General features: G+C 41.8%; 1 protein-coding gene across 3 annotated transcripts in view; it reads right to left on the bottom strand.

Moving 5' to 3' along the window:
• Window positions 1-1,101: 1,101 nt before the first annotated feature.
• Window positions 1,102-19,795, bottom strand: part of RBSN (rabenosyn, RAB effector) — a 46,407-nt gene continuing 27,713 nt past the window's right edge. For all 3 annotated transcript variants that reach the window (XM_056524943.1, XM_056524941.1, XM_056524942.1), the window contains exons 4-12: window positions 18,469-18,569; window positions 11,706-11,751; window positions 9,344-9,505; window positions 8,598-8,839; window positions 7,557-7,627; window positions 6,181-6,267; window positions 4,610-4,712; window positions 4,402-4,506; window positions 1,102-3,351 (exon numbers count right to left, since the gene is read on the bottom strand). In XM_056524943.1, the coding sequence (XP_056380918.1) occupies window positions 2,287-3,351; window positions 4,402-4,506; window positions 4,610-4,712; window positions 6,181-6,267; window positions 7,557-7,627; window positions 8,598-8,839; window positions 9,344-9,505; window positions 11,706-11,751; window positions 18,469-18,569 (1,982 nt within the window). In that variant the 3' untranslated portion in view covers window positions 1,102-2,286. The remainder of the gene's footprint in view (window positions 3,352-4,401; window positions 4,507-4,609; window positions 4,713-6,180; window positions 6,268-7,556; window positions 7,628-8,597; window positions 8,840-9,343; window positions 9,506-11,705; window positions 11,752-18,468; window positions 18,570-19,795) is intronic.

Raw genomic sequence — 19,795 nt, forward strand, 5'->3', positions numbered from 1 at the left:
GGCAACATGAAGGTGATGCCCTTTAATATTTTCCATCCTATGAAGAGCTCAGTGGTCACTAGACAATTCTGTGGAGATTATGTTCACATGAGGTTGATCTGCTGCTTATTTTTGGTCTGGATTTGCAGGTGGAAAAAAAAATGGGTTTATAATCCTTTATTGCTAATTTTTTTGTGGATTTTGTGGATCCACACAAACTGCAATAACATCTACAGAAATACATTTCAGTGCAGATTCTGACTTCCCCATTGAAGTCAATGGGGAAAATCTGCAACATATCCATGACATTTCTGCAGCAGAACAGCAATTTAACAGCCTATATACCCTGTGTGAACATACCCTGGGTGGCGTCTCACATGCCAAAATAGTCATTAACTGCTACAATGTGGAAACCATACTGTAACAGCAAATGTAGAGAAAACTCTAAATTTACGAAGGCTCTGGTGTAGATTTCTAAGTCTGGGCAATGGACTATGCGTGAGATGAGCTAAATTTATTATGAGGCATGCACCTCTTAAAAAATGTGGCTCTTAAAGGGGTACTCCACCCCCAGACATCTTATCCCCTATCCAGAGGATAGGGGATAAGATGTCTGATCGCAGGGGGTCCTGCCGCTACGGGACCCCCGCAATTTAGCATGCGGCACCCACCTGTTTCTTGGCCGGTGGCGCCGGAGGGTCTGGGTCCCGACCACCGGAACGGAAGTCAGTGACTTCACGACTCCGCCCCCGTGTGACGTCACGCCCCCGTCCCCTCAATGCAAGTCTATGGGAGGGGGCGTGGCGGATGGGCGTGACGTCACGACTCCGCCCCCCGTGTGATGTCACGCCCCGTCCCCTCAATGCAAGTCTATGGGAGGGGGCGTGACGGCTGTCACGCCCCCTCCCATAGACTTGCATTGAGGGGACGGGGCATGACGTCACACGGGGGCGGAGTGGTGACGTCACAGACTTCCGTTCCCATGGTCGGGACCCAGACCCTCCGGCGCTTCAGGACAAGAAACAGGTGGGTGCCGCATGCTGTATTGTGGGGGGTCCCCCACGATCAGACTTCTTATCCCCTATCCTTTGAATAGGAGATAAGATGTCTAGGGGTGGAGTACCCCTTTAAGCCAGCCTTCTGTTACTCTCAGATGCTGCTTTTAATAAATTCCCCCCAAAGTGCTTGCAAAGCTCATAGATAGGGTATATATACTTTGCATTACCTAATTATATATTTGACGGACATTTATGGTGACTAAAAGAAAGATCATCAGAGCATAACACCCTGACTAATGGTTGAGATGCTACTGCATATAGTATTAGCCGCTGTATTGTATGTTCACCTTTAAGCTTTGTTTTACAGTTTACATATTAAAAAATTCTACATAAAAAGTTACTTTGGAAATCTATTACATATCCGATACTGATCCCGAGTTACATCCTGTTATATACTGCACTTACCATTCTGCCGGATGAGTCAGTGTGTACATGCAGAGTTTGAAGCTGAAATCTTTACAGAAGAAATTGACAAGTAGTGTGATGTGGGAAAAAATAAATGTCCCTTGCGTAACCAGCAGAATTGTGAGCGTAGGTCTGAAATATAACAGTATGTTATTCAGGATCAGTGCAGGATCTGTAATGCAATGTATGAACACAGCGTTACCTTATATGTAGATTATATATATATATATATATATATATATATATATATATATATATATATATATGTAAACATGGTGTTTAAAAGGTGTAAATATACCCTTAAAATTATGCAAAATTGTTCTAGTTATCAGGTTATGCGAGTGATCACATCTTTTCTACAAGGCTCACAATTTAGAGACAAACAACAGGCCGACAGCTTCCCCATATCTCATAATATCCTATGGTCTCTGCTTGTATACCATGTTCTGTAGTGTTATAAGATGTAACAGATCATTCTGTCGAGATCACATCTCCTCAAACCATCATATGGTCCATGTAATATCGTTTCTATGGACAGTGGCTAATATCCCTAAGGATTAATCCATATTATGGGCTCATGGGATTAAATAGAACCTTTAAAGGACCCTTCACATTCAGTGGCACAAAGTTAGGCAGCATAAGGGTTAATAAAAGTTCCAACCCACCTTTCCAGTCCAATGTATACATTTACCAGAAATATACAGTAGTGATCCAAAAGCAGTTGTGCTGGTCATTATGAAGCACCCCAGCATAGTCTGGTTAATGCTTTTGATACCATAGGCTTTGCTGGTAAGAACTCGGTAATGTAGAAGTGGACTATGACAACCAAGCATTGGATTCTGGATCACTTTGTTTGTCCTTTCTGTTTGGCCAAGGTCTTCTTTAGTTCCTTCAGGTTCTCAGTTAGGAGTTCCACCTCGTCCAGCCTTCCACTGTGCTTGGCATCAAATATATAAGCTTTGATGTTATCGATCTGTTGTAGAAGCAGATCCTCCTCAATCAACTCCTCTTCATTTGCTCCCAAATCATCAGGTTCCTCAAATGGATTCCCGATGCAAGCTCCTTCATCCTCCTTAAATTGATTTTTTGGAACTTGTGGTGTACAGTCATGTTCTGGAGAGGTTTCAAAGGGATTATAAGAGGTTTGTGAAATCTCATGGGTGCTTCCTCCTTGTTCTTCTGGATTTTCCTCATCATCCTCATCAAATGGATTGTATTCCTTGTTTCCATTCTGCTGGATCTGGTCTGAAGGGGTCACCTCTGACACATCATCTTCCTCCTCAAAGGGATTCAAGGACACAGGTATGCTCACAGTTTTACTCGGGAGAACAGGAGAGATATGTAAAGGGAGGACCAGTCTTGTGTCTTGAGGACTCGGAGGCTGCACAGGAATAACATCTTGTCTAGGAAGTTGGAGATCTAGCGCTGCCGTGTGTTTATCCTGCCATCCCGACATCTGCCGACGGTCTCCAAAGTCCAAGGAGTGAGCTCTATTTTGCTGGGACAAATTCTTCTTCTGCTCCCTGCTTTCCTCACATTTTCTAAGTACCTCCAGCTGTTCTCTTTGCATTTCCTCATCTTCTGCTAGCTTTTTGGAAATCCTTATGGCTGTCTCCACCTGCTGCTGGTCATATTCATCTTGCAGCTGCCTCAGGTTTTCTTTTAACATATGAACTTCGTCCACGCGACCGGCCGCCTGAGCCTGCTGGATGTAGGAAGTTATGTTCTCAATTTGTTGGAGGAGAGGGTCAAAGGTTTCTCGATTTCGAGTAACACCAGATGTCGGTAACCATCCTTCCACTTTACGAATGCGGCCTCTCTGCTGAAGCACGCCATTCACAGCATCAGAGGACCGCACGAAAGAGTCTTTTTGTTTCTCATCTCCTCTCCTCTGTGCTTCAAGAGCAGCCTGTCAGTAAAAAGAATCTTAAATAGGGGTTCCACTTTTGTAACAATAAAGTTATGCAACTTAACATATTTTGTGATTTAGTTCCTTACCATTTACAGGATTTTATTTTACTGTCAATAAATCCAAATAGGCAGGCATACCGTATATACTCGAGTGAACTCTCTGGTGGGAAGGAAGGGTGAGCTGGTCCGGGCCATCTATGCTGCAGGGACCGTCCGGTGGGGAGGGTTAGTCGTTCCGGGCTGTCCATTTTCCCCAGGAGGCCCTTTTCTCTGCCCAGGGCCTGGCCCCGAACTAGTGACGTTGCCTTGACGACGACGCACAGGGACGTCCATGTGCAGCAGACGTACCTGCGCACGAACGTCCCTGTGAGTCGTCGTTGAGGCAATGTCACTAGTCCGGGGCCAGGCTCAGAGCGGAGAAGAGGGCCTCCCGGTGAAAATGGACAGCCCGGAACGACTAACCCTCCCCACCGGACGGTCCCTGCAGCATAGATGGTCCGGACCAGCTCACCCTTCCTTCCCACCGAGGGGAGGTGAGTAGAAAACTAAAGGGGGGTCTGGATGATGACAAAGGCCGCAGTGGTCTTCAACCTGCGGACCTCCAAAACTACAACTCCCAGCATGCCCAGAAAGCCGATGGCTGTCCGGGCATGCTGGGAGTTGTAGTTTTGCAACATCTGGAGGTCTGCAGGTTGAAGACCACTGATGAAGGGATTGACAGGCGGTGATGATGAGGGGGGGAATGATGACGGGTGTCTGGATGATGACAGGGGTGAAAATGACAGGGTGATGATGACAGGATGATGATGAGGGGGTGTTAATGACGGGGGTCTGGATGATGACAGGGGGGGGGAAAGATGACATGGGGGGGATGATGTATTTCCCACCCTAGGCTTATAGTCGAGTCAATAACTTTTCCTGGGTTTTTGGGGTGAAATTAGGGGCCTCGGCTTATATTCGGGTCGGCTTATACTCGAGTATATACGGTAATATTACAAGAGAGATAAAATCAACAACCCATTATTGTATATTGGATATGTAAGGTCACCTGACGTTCTCGTTGTAGTTTCTGCTCATTTTCCAGTTTCCGTTTTTCCTTTAACTCTTCATACTTCTCCTTAGTTGGCAGAGACATTAACCCTAGCAGTTTTTCCTAAGGAAATTAAAATTTTAACAGGTCACAAAAACTAAACAGGAACAGGGTGAGATCTTCTGAGATTGAAATACGTTCTAGTCCTCGTGTAAAGGTAGATTACCTGCACAAACAATGTCGCTGAGTATCTGATCATCTTCTGCAGCTGTAGGTTTTTAGGGTGGGGTTTGGGTTCTTCATTTAATCCCAGGGTTAGTATTTTCTTACTGTAACGGATAGCAAAAAAGAAATATAAAATATAGTAATTGTTTGAAATAATTCAAACTAATGAATTAATCTTAAAATTTCTTATTTTTTTCTAATTTCATACTGACAATGTATTTGCACTGATATATTCCTTTGTAGGACATTATAGGGGTGGAACACACTGACTAATATTTCTCTGTAGTATTATGATAAAAATAGCTTTAAAAAAGAGAAGGGCCATGAATGTTTAACTGATAGAGGTATGACCCTTGGAATACACAGAGAACAGCAAAATAAAAAGGTGGCCAACCTCCTACCCCCAGTGATCAAACATTGATGGCCTGGTGGCATCATACCAACCAAAATGTACGCTCTGTCTTTATCGCCTAACTACCCTATTAAGGGGGGGGGGGGGGGTTGTTGGAGTTTGGCAAACCATATGCTGGACGTACTTTTATGCGTTAGGATCTCTTCTGCTAAAACGAGTGAGAAAGCTGAAATCTGCATATAATTGCAATTATCTCTGATATTACTTTTTCTTATTATATTATATTATTCTCTGTTGGACATGGGGGTCCAGGGAATTACTTAAGGTAACAGCGATAAATACTAATCTGAAGATCGTACTTCTGAATTCTATAAATTCTGTAGGACCAGACCCCCCACAATCTCAAGAACAGGGCTTCAAATCGCTCCCCTGCATGGAGCTTGCTTCATGCATTCTCTATGGAAGTGCTCGAGAACCCCCAGCGATAAGATTCCTGTGGATTGGGGATACTTTTTAAAACACTGGAGTACTCCTTTTAAATCATCAAATCAGCAATAACTAATAAGAACACTTAGAATACATGCACACTTGCAGATTTGTTGTCTTTATTTAATGCTGTGTTTGCAAAGTGCTTGTTTAAAGAAACTGACAATGAAGATACTGACAAACTGAGCACAAGAACTATATTAAATGCAAAGAAAAGATGTATATTCATACAGCCCATGCATGGTGCTATACCAGAGAATATGTCAGGTAGACAATCTGGATAAGGATGACCTGGCAGGGTTCCACTTTTTCCATAAAAAATTCGACTTGTGGCTTGTTGTGCATCACCCGAGGACACAATGATGGTGAGAGCAATGTGTCTTATTAGGTGAGTATACTAGACAGCTTCATGGCCAACGCGTTTTGAAGGACTCTTCCTTCTTCCTCAGGTCCATGTCACGGCCGGATGCCTCCCATTTATCTATACAAAGCACTTCACAGTGTTGTGCCTGTTAGCACAACACTCCAAGGTGAGCAGATTCATCCATCTACTGTATTTACAGTTATCAACCAGAAATAATTGCACTATATAGCACCATCTCTGTTCCCTGTTTTTTTCCTATTCACAGAGAATAGGTCAGGTCTTTCTGGTATACAGCAACCTCCTTACATTCAGGGTACAATACAGTTTACTCCCTGACAATGACTACCCCTACCACAGTGTCACTTCTCACCTTAAAGCATCTATTAACTCATAAAGTTTCTGGACCTCCATTCTCAGGTTGTTAGCATGGTCCAAATTGTAGGTTGTCTCCCCAGCACTGTGAATCAAAATAAACACAAAACATATAGCAGAGTCCTTGTCAGGTAATTACACCCTGTCATAGGCAAACACAGGGACAAATATGGGAGGCGAGCAGAAGCGATGTTGCACAGCCTCCACTCCCACCCACGTTCATTTCATATATTATTTTACATTCAACAGAGTTTGGTGTGTTAGTGCATTTCTTCAAAGTAATACAATGGAGATCAGAGAACACAATGTTTAGTGACAGGGAAGGGAACAGAGGCGAATAAAGATGTTATAAAAGGTTTAAAGAAACATCTATGGCTGTGTTATGGGGGTCTGCTAAAACAAATGCATTATAAAGGGTGTAGTGCAAAAATCCGCTTGTTGAAGTGAATCTGTTATCACTTTAATTCCACCTGATTAAAAATGCATAATGAAAGTGAGTCATCAGGGAGTTCCCTGTTGGCTTTCTCCCATACCACTGGCCTGTTTAGGAATGGGCAGACAGGGCAGGCCGAACCACAGGAACCGCCCCAATGACTTGTTTATTAGGCAACATAAAAGGTAGGACAGGTTACATTTAGTGGACCTGCTGCAGGGATGATGAAAAAAGGCTGTTTTTGATCCCAGACATTCAGCCAAGTATAAACCAGTAGCAAGAATTGTCGTCCGGCACTGCTGCCCAACACCAACCGATCCCCGCAAACAATGTGCATACAGTTCACGCAGTCCGTGTGGTTCCGGGGGGTGCAATCCACAGGGTAGTAAAAACAAATGTTCATAAAGAAGACGGAAGTGAAAGGATGCACTCACCCGGGGGTCTTGATATCAGAAGACTTTATTACATCAACGGTAAAACATGCAGGCGGGTAAGGCGCAGAGGAGCAACCTCGCAGTGACAAGCTGTTTCCTGCACACAAGGCGCACATCTTTGGGCAGGAAACAGCTTGTCGCTTTGAGGTTGCTCCTCTGCGCCTACCCGCCTGCATGTTTTACCATTGATGTAATAAAGTCTTCTGATATCAAGACCCCCGGGTGAGTGCATCCTTTCACTTCCGTCTTCTTGATGAACATTCAGCCAAGTATGTTCAGTCATTCGCTATTTAAATCAGCCAAGTATGTATAGTCATTCTTCATTAAAATGAGTTATGCAGATTACCAAAAGCCCAGAATCATTGGAAGTCCCAATAGGTGAATTCCATATGATCATGATTCTATTACATCTGACTGACATGTCACAAAATACTAGTTTGTGAGATCCTTTGATGATAACCATAGATATTATCATTTATGATCACTTAGCACAATTATTGTGCATACTTTATAGACTGCGCCATCCTGATATATTCAGGAGCCTTTTCATCCACTCTCTCCATACAGATACGGAGTCTCTGTAAAAAGAAAAAAAAAAAAAAAAGAAATGGCAGAAATGTATCATCATTCTGTTACCCTAAATATCACTGTGTCGTTGTTCTGTTACCCTAAATATCACTGTGTCATTGTTCTGTTACCCTAAGTGTCATTGTTCTGTTACCCTAAGTGTCATGTGTCATTGTTCTGTTACCCTAAATATCACTGTGTCATTGTTCTGTTACCCTAAGTGTCATGTGTCATTGTTCTGTTACCCTAAGTGTCATGTGTCATTGTTCTGTTAACCGAAATATCACTGTGTCATTGTTCTGTTACCCTAAGTGTCATGTGTCATTGTTCTGTTACCCTAAGTGTCATGTGTCATTGTTCTGTTAACCGAAATATCACTGTGTCATTGTTCTGTTACCCTAAGTGTCATGTGTCATTGTTCTGTTACCCGAAATATCACTGTGTCATTGTTCTGTTACCCTAAATGTCCCTGTGTCATTGTTCTGTTACCCTAAATGTCCCTGTGTCATTGTTCTGTTACCCTAAATGTCCCTGTGTCATTGTTCTGTTACCCTAAATATCACTGTGTCATTGTTCTGTTACCCTAAATGTCATGTGTCATTGTTCTGTTACCCTAAATGTCCCTGTGTCATTGTTCTGTTACCCTAAATGTCCCTGTGTCATTGTTCTGTTACCCTAAATGTCACTGTGCCTTTGTTCCGTTAACCTGAGCTTTATTGTAACATTGTTCTGTACCCCAAGCATCACAGTACCATTATTCTGTACCCCTACTGTCTTGAATCAAGTTTTCTTCTAATATCAGCTTGTCTGCTGAAGCTTTTCATTCAAGGACCGGGCAAGGGTTTGATAGTCCTGTCTCCCAAGTGTTGGTGTATGAAATCTTGAAATAGTATAAATACCATAATCCCAGAATGTTTGTATGCTCAAATGTTTTGTTTGTTCATCTATATATTTGACACGTGACCTCCTGCCCAGATTTACCTGGTAGACTTTGACAATTTCTGGTGTGTGGTCCTTCTCATCCATTTGCATTTCCCTCTTTAGTAGTGTGTCCTTACAGTGCTGACAGCAGCGGATCTTATCATCTTTCTCCTCCAGAACAGAACTGACGCTGCTGAGGCTACTGATGCTGCCCCGACGAGAGGTCTGAGCACTAGTGTTTGGGGATAAGTTTGGACTGCCATGGGTAGAGATGGAGTGTTTGCTGGCGCTAGTTAATTTATCTGTAAAAGAAAAGGCAGGAGACAGGTCTAAAGATTTACTGAAAAAGAAAAAGAATTATTTTATTGCAGTGCTGAAATAAGCAGAGACTTAACACTGGGATACACATAATAATGTGGCCACAAAGTACATTATTCAATATCATTACTGTATTTCCATACAGCTCTTCTGAATGCTGACCAGCCAAAAATGTCAATGATCACAGGGAGCAACCTTATGGAAAAAAGTTGTGAATAATTTGACTGACATTTAAGAAACCTGAAAAATCCTTTTTGTTCTACAAATTGATATAGTGGGTTGTCAGTGCAGATATTCAATAGAGAACAGACAATGTGAGTCATGAAAAAATACATTGGTACACGATTCATGAAAAAAAAAAAAAAATAGATGAGTTCATGAGTCATACACAGAAATATCGAATTCTGGAGAAAACAATTGGAGAGCGAAGCATAACTATCTACAGAGAAAGCATGAAGAACACTATATCATACTATTTCACATCTTACTGGCAAATGGAATGGTGATAAGCTCTGTGCATCGCTTGCACATTATGGACCCACAAAGCCGGCAATGGTGTCGTCTGTTGCGAATGGTGAATTTGTTCCCACAGTCTGGGCAAAAGGGCACATCTTGGTCGCTGACCCATGGTACCACCGATCTCTCTATGGCTAAGAGAAATGCAAAACAACAAAAATGAGAACATCAATTTCTGATAGGTAGGTCTCTGTCCACTAAAATGGGGGAGTCAAATCAAGTAAAGCCTAGCAAACCCCTTTGGCTTCACTCTTACAAAGCCCTACTTCTGATCCAACACTGTGGCCCTTATTTACTAAGAGTGTTGTGTAGGTTTCTTTGTGGGTTTAATTCCCTACAATGTATTTTCCACGGTATTTACTAAGGTTTCCCTACATTTTCCACTTTCCCTACACTTTGCTTTTTTTACACATGTTCTGATCTGTCTGGTTTTCCTCATCTCAAATCCACCACATTTTATGTGGAAACCTTAGTAAATATGTTGGGATTTTGTGAAAATGTCGGGGGAACACGGCCCTTTTCTGTGACCACACCCCTTAGCAAAATGGAGAGTTAGTTGGGGTTTTTTCAATTCAGGCACAATTTCAGACGCAAATTCAGGCGCAGACAGAATTTCAGGCGCATATTCTGGCGCAGACAGAATTTTAGGGGCAATGCGCCCGAAACTGGCGCACAACCCGACAAAACATGTCGGGTTTGCAATAGTAAATGAGGGCCCGTATATTCACTGGAATCAGATTGTGTTGCAATACACACTGCGGAGTCTGGTTGGGCCACAATGTAGGGAAAAAAAAGCAACTTTTAGTGGAGATTTCAGGTGCTATTGAATCCATAAAAAATTAAGCTGGGCCTACAAAGTGCTAGGAATAATTCATAGTACAGTGACCCCCCGACATACGATGGCCCCGACATATGATCAAATCGACATACGATGGCCTCTCAGAGGCCATCGCATGTCGATGTCAGCATTGACATACGATGCTTTTTTATGTCGGGGCCATCGCATTAAGTGCTATCCTGCAGCGCAAAATGCTTAAGCTGCTGTCGGATAGCAGCTTAATGTTCCCCATGTGGTGCGGTGAGTATTACTTACCCCTCCACGATGCTCCGGGGTGCCCTTCGGGTCCAGCGCTGGTCCTCCGGTGTCTTCTCGGCCCTCTCCGGTGACGTCAATACGCTGCTGCGCACGCTGTCCAGTCATCCAATAGGAGCGGCGTAAGGACATCGCTACGTAGGCCCAGTAAGGCCTTGCGGAAGACAGAGGAGGACCGGAGAAGACAGCAGAGGACCGGAGAAGACCAGGAGAGCACAGCAGAGGACCGGAGAAGACCAGGAGAGCCCAGCGGAGGCCCGGGGACACCATCAGGAGTGGCAAGACGCGGTCCGGAGCGGCGGGGACAGGTGACTACAGCTTCCTATACTTTACATTGCACGAATCCCTCAACATACGATGGATTCAACAAACGATGGCTCGTTTGGAACGAATTACCATCGTATGTTGAGGGACCACTGTATAAGCAACTGCTGTTCTGTGTTGCAAGCATGAGGAAGTGTTCTTGCAATGCAGCTGTTGATGCCACCATGAATTGCACCTAGAACTTTGTAGGGCCTGCTTCATTTTTAATGGACTGAATAAAACTTTGGATATTATCTTCAGAAATATGGTAAGTGCCTATTTTTTTGTTGGATTTAGTACATAGACTTGTACTTAAAGGGGTTATCTGGTGAAATTATCCACAGGACCATGCCCCCCCCCCTCCCCTCGAACTCAGGAACAGGACAGGGGGGGGGGGGTATCCAGCAGTCAGACCCCCTGCGATCAGGTAGATACACAGAATAGGAAGTAGGAAATGTTTCACCATACAACCCCAGCTGCCTAATTTAAAGCTTTACTGTCATTTAAAGTGGACATGACCTGTTGCTAGTAGGTTTGGTCGGATGAAGCACACAAAAGTACACTTCGCTCTCCACCTCGGTGCTCAATGCAGGAGACAGGCTCCATAGACTATAATGAAGCCCATCTTCTACAATATGACAAACTGAGAGCCTAGCCAGGGATTGAAGCATGCTGTCACACGCTTCACCCAGATATATCTAAAGATCAGAGGTGGTCTTAATTAAATAATAACAGTAACACTTGTATCACTCTTCTGCTTAAATATGAACTGTTGTAAGTACTGACTACTACTCCTAACCTCATAGTTATGACTTTGTTTTATGCTTCTGAAGTTTATTACGCATTTATTTGCTTTGCCTTTAATATTAGTCATCGGAATACCCCTTTATACACAATATTAATTGAAGTCAGTCATAAGCTAAATAAATCCGTCATACCTCTTATCTTGGCAGACTCCGTATTAATACGATCAAACGATGTTAGCTGGAGACAAACAGATAAGAAACATGGGTTACTAAATCTGCTTTCTGCTGCTAAAAATAAGGAGTTATTTATTTTTGGTAAAGTAATTCACAGCAGGAAACGGATTCTAGCTGACCGCAATATCTGGGAAAAAGAAAACGGAAAAATACAATGGACTGGTGTAAAATAACCTTGTTTTCTGTGTATTAAAGTTGCAGGGAGGGGAAAACATAAAAGCAAAGCCATAAAGCCACTGATCTTCACAGACAGACAAAATGTCCAGGCTGACATCAATATTTAAATGAACTTAACCCTTTAAGGACTGAGTGTTTTTCCATTTTCGTTTTTTCCTCCTCACCTTTTAAAAATAATAACCCTTTCAATTTTGCACCTACAAACTCATATGATGGTTTTTGTTTTTTGTTTTTTTGCACCACCAATTCTACTTTGCAATGACATCAGTCATTTTACCCAAAAATCTACGGCGAAACAAAAAAAAATAAAAAATAAAGCCACTGCAACAAAATAGAAAAAAAACCTACAAAAAAAAAAAAACGCCATTTTGTAACTTTGGGGGGCTTCCGTTTCTACATAGTACATTTTTCGGGAAAAATGACACCTTCTCTTTATTCTGTAGGTCCATACGATAAAAATGATACCCTACTTATATAGGTTTGATTTTGTCGTACTTCTGGAAAAAATCATAACTACATGCACGAAAATTAATACGTTTAAAATTGTCATTTTCTGACCCCTATAACTTTTTTATTTTCCGCATACAGGATTGTATGAGGGCTAATTTTTTGCGCAATCATCTGAAGTTTCTATCGGTACCATTTTTGTTTTGATCAGGCTTTTTGATCACTTTTTATTCTTTTTTTAATGGTATAAAAAAAAGTGAAAAAAATATGCTTTTTGTACTTTAGAATTTTTTTTATGTGTACGCCATTAAACTTTTTTTTTTTTTTTTTTATACAGCTTTTTTTTTTTTTTAATGGGAAAAGGGGGTGATTTTATTAGGGAAGGGGTTAAATCATTTTTAGAAACTTTTTTTTTTTGCAATGTTATAGCGTCCATAGGGGACTATAACGTGCAATACATTGATTGCAGGCACTGATCAATGCTATGCCATAGCATTGCATTGATCAGTGTTATTGGCAGTCAATTGCTCAAGCCTGGATCTCAGGCTTGGAGCAATCAATCACCAATCGGACACTGAGGAGGAAGGTAGGGACCCTCCCTCGTGTGTCCTCAGCTGATCGGGACACCACGGTTTTTACATTTTAGACACGGCGATCAACTTTGAGAGGTTAAAGGGGTTCTACAACTTCCTTCCACTGCATTTTATTAATAACAGCAAGTCAATTTATAAAAGATTTACATTTCCCAAAATATCCCACTATACTATTCTTCTTGGGGAGGGGAGGGGTTTCCACTGATGTAGCTACACATGTCAGCTCCAATGAATAAATACACAGGTCATACCGGATATTGGGGGAGATTTATCAAAACCTGTGCAGAGGAAAAGTTGCCCTGTTGCCCATGGCAACCAATCAGATTTCTTTTATTTTTAACAAGGCCCGTCAAAATGAAAGAAGCAATCTGATTGGTTGCTATGGGCAACTCAGCAACTTTTCCTCTGCACATGTATTGATACATCTCCCCCATTGTGCATACTATTAGAAGATCAAGGTACAGCTTGTTTCTACATATGTCAACACTAACAACATACTGAGCCACAATGTACATGACGTCAGTGGAAAAGCAGAAGAAATGAAGAACACATGAGACCCTTGGTAAAACTTGCAGAAAAGAAAGTCAATTCGAAGGTGAGCTCATCATTAAATATCTCTTATCATTTTGTTTCTACAGCTCCTATAAATCTCCATTAAAACAGACACCATGCTCGGTGCAGTTTGATCACATGGTCGTGGGCTGCATTCACAGGACGATTTTTGCATCCATCAAACGTATAGATATACGGATGATCTTATCTAGATAAAACAGTGTTTCCTAACCAGGGTGCCATCAGCTGTTGCAAAACTACAACTCCCAGCATGCCCAGACAGCCGTAGGCTGGAGGCACACTGGTTGGGAAACACAGATACAAGAACACAGTGGATACACTACAGTGCAATGCATATATCTCAAGTAATAGGAAGAAAAATGGTCAAGGTCTGTGGCAGCAATGTTGTAACTACTTTTACCGCTGTCCGTCTGATCCCTGGTCTGGCACTCTGTACTATGGTCTTTGCAGCATTTACTTGTGTATCGGCACATACATGTATAAGGTAGCACTGGCGTTTTTTTCACTGTCTATTAGTCTTTTTCTTTATCCTGTGTCTAGATACGGTATGTTGGATGTACTACTATACCTACACACACTAATATATATATATATGTGTGTGTGTGGGTGTGTGTAAATGTTGGCACCCCTGAAATTTTTTAAGAAAATGAAGTATTTGTCACAGAAAAGGATTGCAGTAACACATGTTTTGCTATGCACATGTTTATTCCCTTTTTGTGCATTGGAACTAAACCAAAAAAGGGAGGAAAAAAAGCAAATTGGACATAATGTCACACCAAACTCCAAAAACGGGCTGGACAAAATGATTGGCACCCTTTCAAAATTGTGGATAAATAAGATTGTTTCAAGCATGTGAATCTCCTTTAAACTCACCTGGTGCAAGTAACAGGTATGGGCAATATAAAAATCACACCTGAAAGCAGATAAAAAGGAGAGAAGTTCACTTAGTCTTTTGCATTGTGTGTCTGTGTGTGTGCCACATTAAGCGTGGACAACAGAAAGAGGAGAAGAGAACTCTCTGAGGACTTGAGAACCAAAATTGTGGAAAAATATCAACAATCTCAAGGTTACAAGTCCATCTTCCAGAGATCTAGATTTGCCTTTGTCCACAGTGCGCAACATTATCAAGAAGTTTGCAACCCATGGCTCTGTAGCTAATCTCCCTGGGCGTGGACGGAAGAGAAAGGCGTCAACGCAGAATAGTCTGGATGGTGGATAAGCAGCCCCAAACAAGTTCCAAAGATATTCAAGCTGTCCTGCAGGCTCAGAGAGCATCAGTGTCAGTGCGAACTATCTGTTGACATTTAAATGAAATTAAACGCTATGGCAGGAGACCCAGGAGGTCCCCACTGCTGACACAGATACATAAAAAAGCAAGACTACATTTTGCCAAAATCCTTCTGGGAAAACGTCTTGTGGACAGATGAGGCCAAGATAGAGTTTTTGGGTAAAGCACATCATTCTACTGTTTACCGAAAATGGAATGAGGCCTACAAAGAAAAGAACACAGAACCTACAGTGAAATATGTTGGAGGTTCAATGATGTTTTGGGGATGTTTTGCTGACTCTGGCACTGGGTGCCTTGAATAAGTGAAAGTCATCATGAAATCTGAGGATTACCAATGGATTTTGGGTCGCACTGAACAACCCAGTGTCAGAAAGCTGGGTTTGCGTCCGAGATCTTGGGTCTTCCAGCAAGACAATGATCCCAAACAAATGTCAAAAAGCAGCCAGAAATGGATGGCAACAAAGCCCTGCAGAGTTCTGAAGTGGCCAGAAATGAGTCCAGATCTAAATCCCATTGAAAACCTGTGGAGAGATCTTAGAATTGCTGTTGGGAAAAGGCGCCCTTCCAATAAGAGAGACCTGGAGCAGTTTGCAAAGGAAGAGTGGTCCAACATTCCGGCTGAGAGGTGTAAGAAGCTTATTGATGGTTATAGGGAGCGACTGATTTCAGTTAATTTTTCCAAAAGTTAAGGGTGCCAATAATTTTGTCCAGCCCATTTTTGGAGTTTGGTGTGACATTATGTCCAATTTGCTTTTTTCCTTCCTTTTTTGGTTTAGTTCCAATACACACAAAGGGAATAAACATGTGTATAGCAAAACAAGTGTTACTGCAATCCATTTCTGTGAGAAATACTTAATTTTCTAGAAATTTTCAGGGGTGCCAACATTTACGGCCATGACTGTGTGTGTGTGTGTGTGTGTGTGTGATATATATATATATATATATATATATATATATATATATATATATATATTATATATATATTATAAATATATATAAATGTATATAATGTAATATATGTACAGTGGTCCCTCAACATATGATATTAATTGTTTCCAGAGGAACCATCATATGTTGAAACCATCATATGTCGAGTACATATGTCTATGTAAAAATGGTAATTGGTTCTGGGGCCTCGGAACCATTGTATGTTGAATACATATCTCTATGGGAAACTGCCAATTGGTTCTGGGATGACCATTGTATGTGGAGTGTATGGGGAGTGTTTAACAAACCAGGGTGCCTCCAGCTGTTGCACAACTACAACTCCCAGCATGCATGTACAGCCATTGACTGTCTGGGCATGCTGGGAGTTATAGTTTTGCAAAAGCTGGAGGCACACTGATAGGGAAACATTGATGTATGGGGTGTATAGTGTGTCTATGTATTGTATGTGATGTGTGACATCGCATACAGTACTGTACAGTTCTTTAAATACCTTCAGGGGGGACAGAATGTCCTCCATTACGATCCTGCCGACTACAGCTCCTTAATAAAGGAAGGGGAGGGCAGCTAGCAGCTCATTGGATGCCTGCAGCAAGATGCTGCATGCTATTGGCTATGTCTGCACTGGGGGGGCGGGGCTTACACGGAGCTCACAGTGGAAGCCTGTATGAGTTAGCAGGACAGCATGTGAGTAACAGGAGGCAGAACGGGGCACACGGGGCACATTAAACAACTATCTGTCAGATGCTGAAGTTGTCAGCGCTGTCAGATAGCTGTTTGTACGATGGCCCTGACACACAGCAGCATCATATGTCGAGGCTGCCTTCAACATACGATAGGCTCTGAGAGGCCATCATATGTTGAAATGATCATATGTCGAGGCCATCATAAGTCGAGGGGTCACTGTATATGTAGTCATGACTTTCTGGTCTGTACCGGTTAAGCTTCCTTTCTTTTGTGTATTTAAAAATTATGGGTGAGATGTGCATAGGAAAAGTTGACCAGTTGCCCACAGCAACCAATCTGATTGCTTCTTTATTTTCAGAGGCCTTTCTAAAAATTAAATAAGCGATCTGATTGCTAGTTGCTATGGGTAACTGGCCAACTTTTCCTCTGCCCAGGTTTTGATGAATCTCCCCCTATATCTGTAGGATGTACATTAGTAAGTTTTCACACTTTGTTAAAAAGCAAACAGTATTAATTTTTATGTCTCTCGTAAGAATAAACAGATTAACGTGTACAGTTATATAATACAATTTAATCCATTTTTGAATTGGGAAGAAAAATCATGATTTACCACGATTTTTCACTAGACAAAAAATTTGGCAAAAAAAAAAACAAAAACGACTATGATGGGTGCATGTGTTGGATACAATTAGTCAATAGAAGTCAATGAATACAAGATTCTATACAATTTTCAAAGGCAGAGTCATATAAACTTGACAGATACAAAAATCACAATGGGGGAAATTTATCAAAACCCGTGCAGAGGAAAAGTTGCCCAGTTGCCGATAGCAGCCAATCAGATCACTTCTTTCACTTTTAACAGGGCCTCTGCAAAATGAAAGAATCAGTCTGATTGGTTGCTATGGGCAACTCAGCAACTTTTCCTTTCCACAGGTTTTGATAAATCTCCCCCAATGTGAAAGCAGCCATGACTTTGTGCCCCATTTATTATAAGCTTTAGACAGCCCCCCCTGTCCCCTCCCCCAGCATGTGACTTAAGAGGGGTGGCTTTAGATAAGGCACTATGCGACATGCAACATTCTTCCATAATTAAAAGGTGTACTCCACTGGCGAGCGTTCCGAAGTAAATGCTCCAAACACTGCTTTCACGCTGCGGGGGTCGGCCACACCCCTCGTGATGTCATGGTCACGCCCCCTCAATGCAAGTCAATGGGAGGGGGCATGACGACTGACCAGTGGAGTACCCCTTTAAAGGCAACTAATAGTTTAAAGTTAGACTAGACAGTCTGAAAAAACAGATTTATCAAATGGAATAACACACTTTGATAAATCTGGCAGATTCCTAAATTGTCTAGTTTAAGTATTCATTGTAAGATTTAGACAGATTTAGTAAATGTCAGCCATCGGAACGATAGAAACAAAATGGTAGAAAATTTGTATTAAAGACCTAATGTAAAGTTGCTGCATTTCATATTTTAGAGAGATTGAGGGGAATTTATTAATTTGTTTAGACTCCTTTTTTCATCTAAATTTGTTGCAGGAAAAGTCGCAGGCTGGCCTGTGAGACTTTTCCAGTGACATTTTATTTAGACTGTTTAATTTTTATGACCACAAAGTGACCTGATTTAGATCACTTTGTGCAGTGGTCACTAATTCATCATGTGCGACTTTTCTGCGAAATGTTGCAGAAAAGTTGTACGGACCAGATTTAGAACATATCACAGGGTAATTCGACCCTGCCCTACATGTCTCTATGTAACAATTGTATTAGGGTCCATGCGACTTTTAATACAATTGTCGTCCGCCACTGCTCTGCGACATTTATTGAGAGCAGTTCAACAGGCATTCATCAAAGTCTGTGGGCCAATTGATAAATCTGGGGCACGGCCGCCATTTTCCTTGCAACTTTTTTCCTGTAAACTGAACAAAAGGCAAGTTCATTTTTGATTAATACCCCTCATTGAGACAACAAAAAATTGTGGTCATAGCCTGTAACCCAGCTAAAACTCACCTTTTCTAGACGTATAATAAGCTTATTGACTTCCACCACATAGTGATCAATTCTAGCGGCTCGCTGCCTCTTAAATTCTGACAGGTGACTACGAACTGTGCCTGAGAAAAAGCCAAATGAAATGAAGGTTTAAAGAGAATGTGGCACCAGAAAATGATCTGTTGCTTAAATCAAGTTTTATGTTACTTTCAAAGAATTTTGGTAATTTTTTTTTTCTTTTTTTCATTTTATTATCTATATTTTCAAATAATCCTGAAATCTTGCAGTTTCCATTCTGGCCACTAACCCTTACAGGGGTACTCTGGGGAACTAAACCCATCTCTTCCCTCTCATCAACCTATTTAATTGTCTAAATAATATTCATTAGCTAAATAGAGTAGTTTCCCCTCTTTGGTTTTAACTTACATGCATGAAGTTAGGGAATGACATCCTCCAGCCTCCCACTCTGTCTCTAAAAAGGAGATTTTTTAACACTTACCGTAAAATCTCTTTCTCGAAGGATCCATTGGGGGACACAGACAGACAGTGGGTGTATCTTGCTGTCTCTAGGATATGTGACACTATGGCAACAAAAACAATTGGCTCCTCCTGGCAGGATATACCCGCCTTCAGGCTCTGAGCTAGTCAGTTTAAGTTCCAGAGCAATAGGAGGAGACCAATAGGTCAAGGAAAAACCCAAAACTGTCCGAGAACCAGAAGAAAAAACATAACTGAACACACCCTCGGACAGAGAACCAAGGAAAAACCCAAAAAGGGCGGGAGTTGTGTCCCCCAATGGATACTTCGAGAAAGGATAAGTGTTAAAAAATGGGCACTGATAGCCTCTGTACCTTGATAAAGTTGGTTTATCAAACGAAACGTCGGGAAGCGGAGGGCTATTCATGTTTTAACTAGCAGCTATCAGTGCCCATCTGTTAGTGGAGCGGCATCCGCACAATAGTGCTGTTAAAGCACAGTATCACTATTAAGAGTCACAGGATGCACGCATACTATATAGGCAACTATTAGCTGTATTTTTAATCACTATACCGGAGCTCATATATTTTAAATGATATAATAAAATTCAGTTTTAAGGGGGGTTTCTAGTTTAGGGTTAACCCCTTGGGGGGCGACCCCTAAAAAGGTTGTTGTTATATATAATTTGCCCTGGAATCCCTGGGGATTTTTTGTTGTTGTGATGCGAAAGTATGAACCCAGTAAAACCTAGAGAAAGTGTGCAAAGACGACCAGGTAGCCGCCTTGCAAATCTGCGAGGCCGAGGCTCTATTCTGGAGAGCCCAGGATGCCCCAACAGAATGGGTGGAATGAGCCACAACCCTGAAAGGAG

This window comes from Hyla sarda, chromosome 6, assembly GCF_029499605.1.
Source record: "Hyla sarda isolate aHylSar1 chromosome 6, aHylSar1.hap1, whole genome shotgun sequence".
In the NCBI taxonomy this organism is placed as follows: Eukaryota; Metazoa; Chordata; class Amphibia; order Anura; family Hylidae; genus Hyla; species Hyla sarda.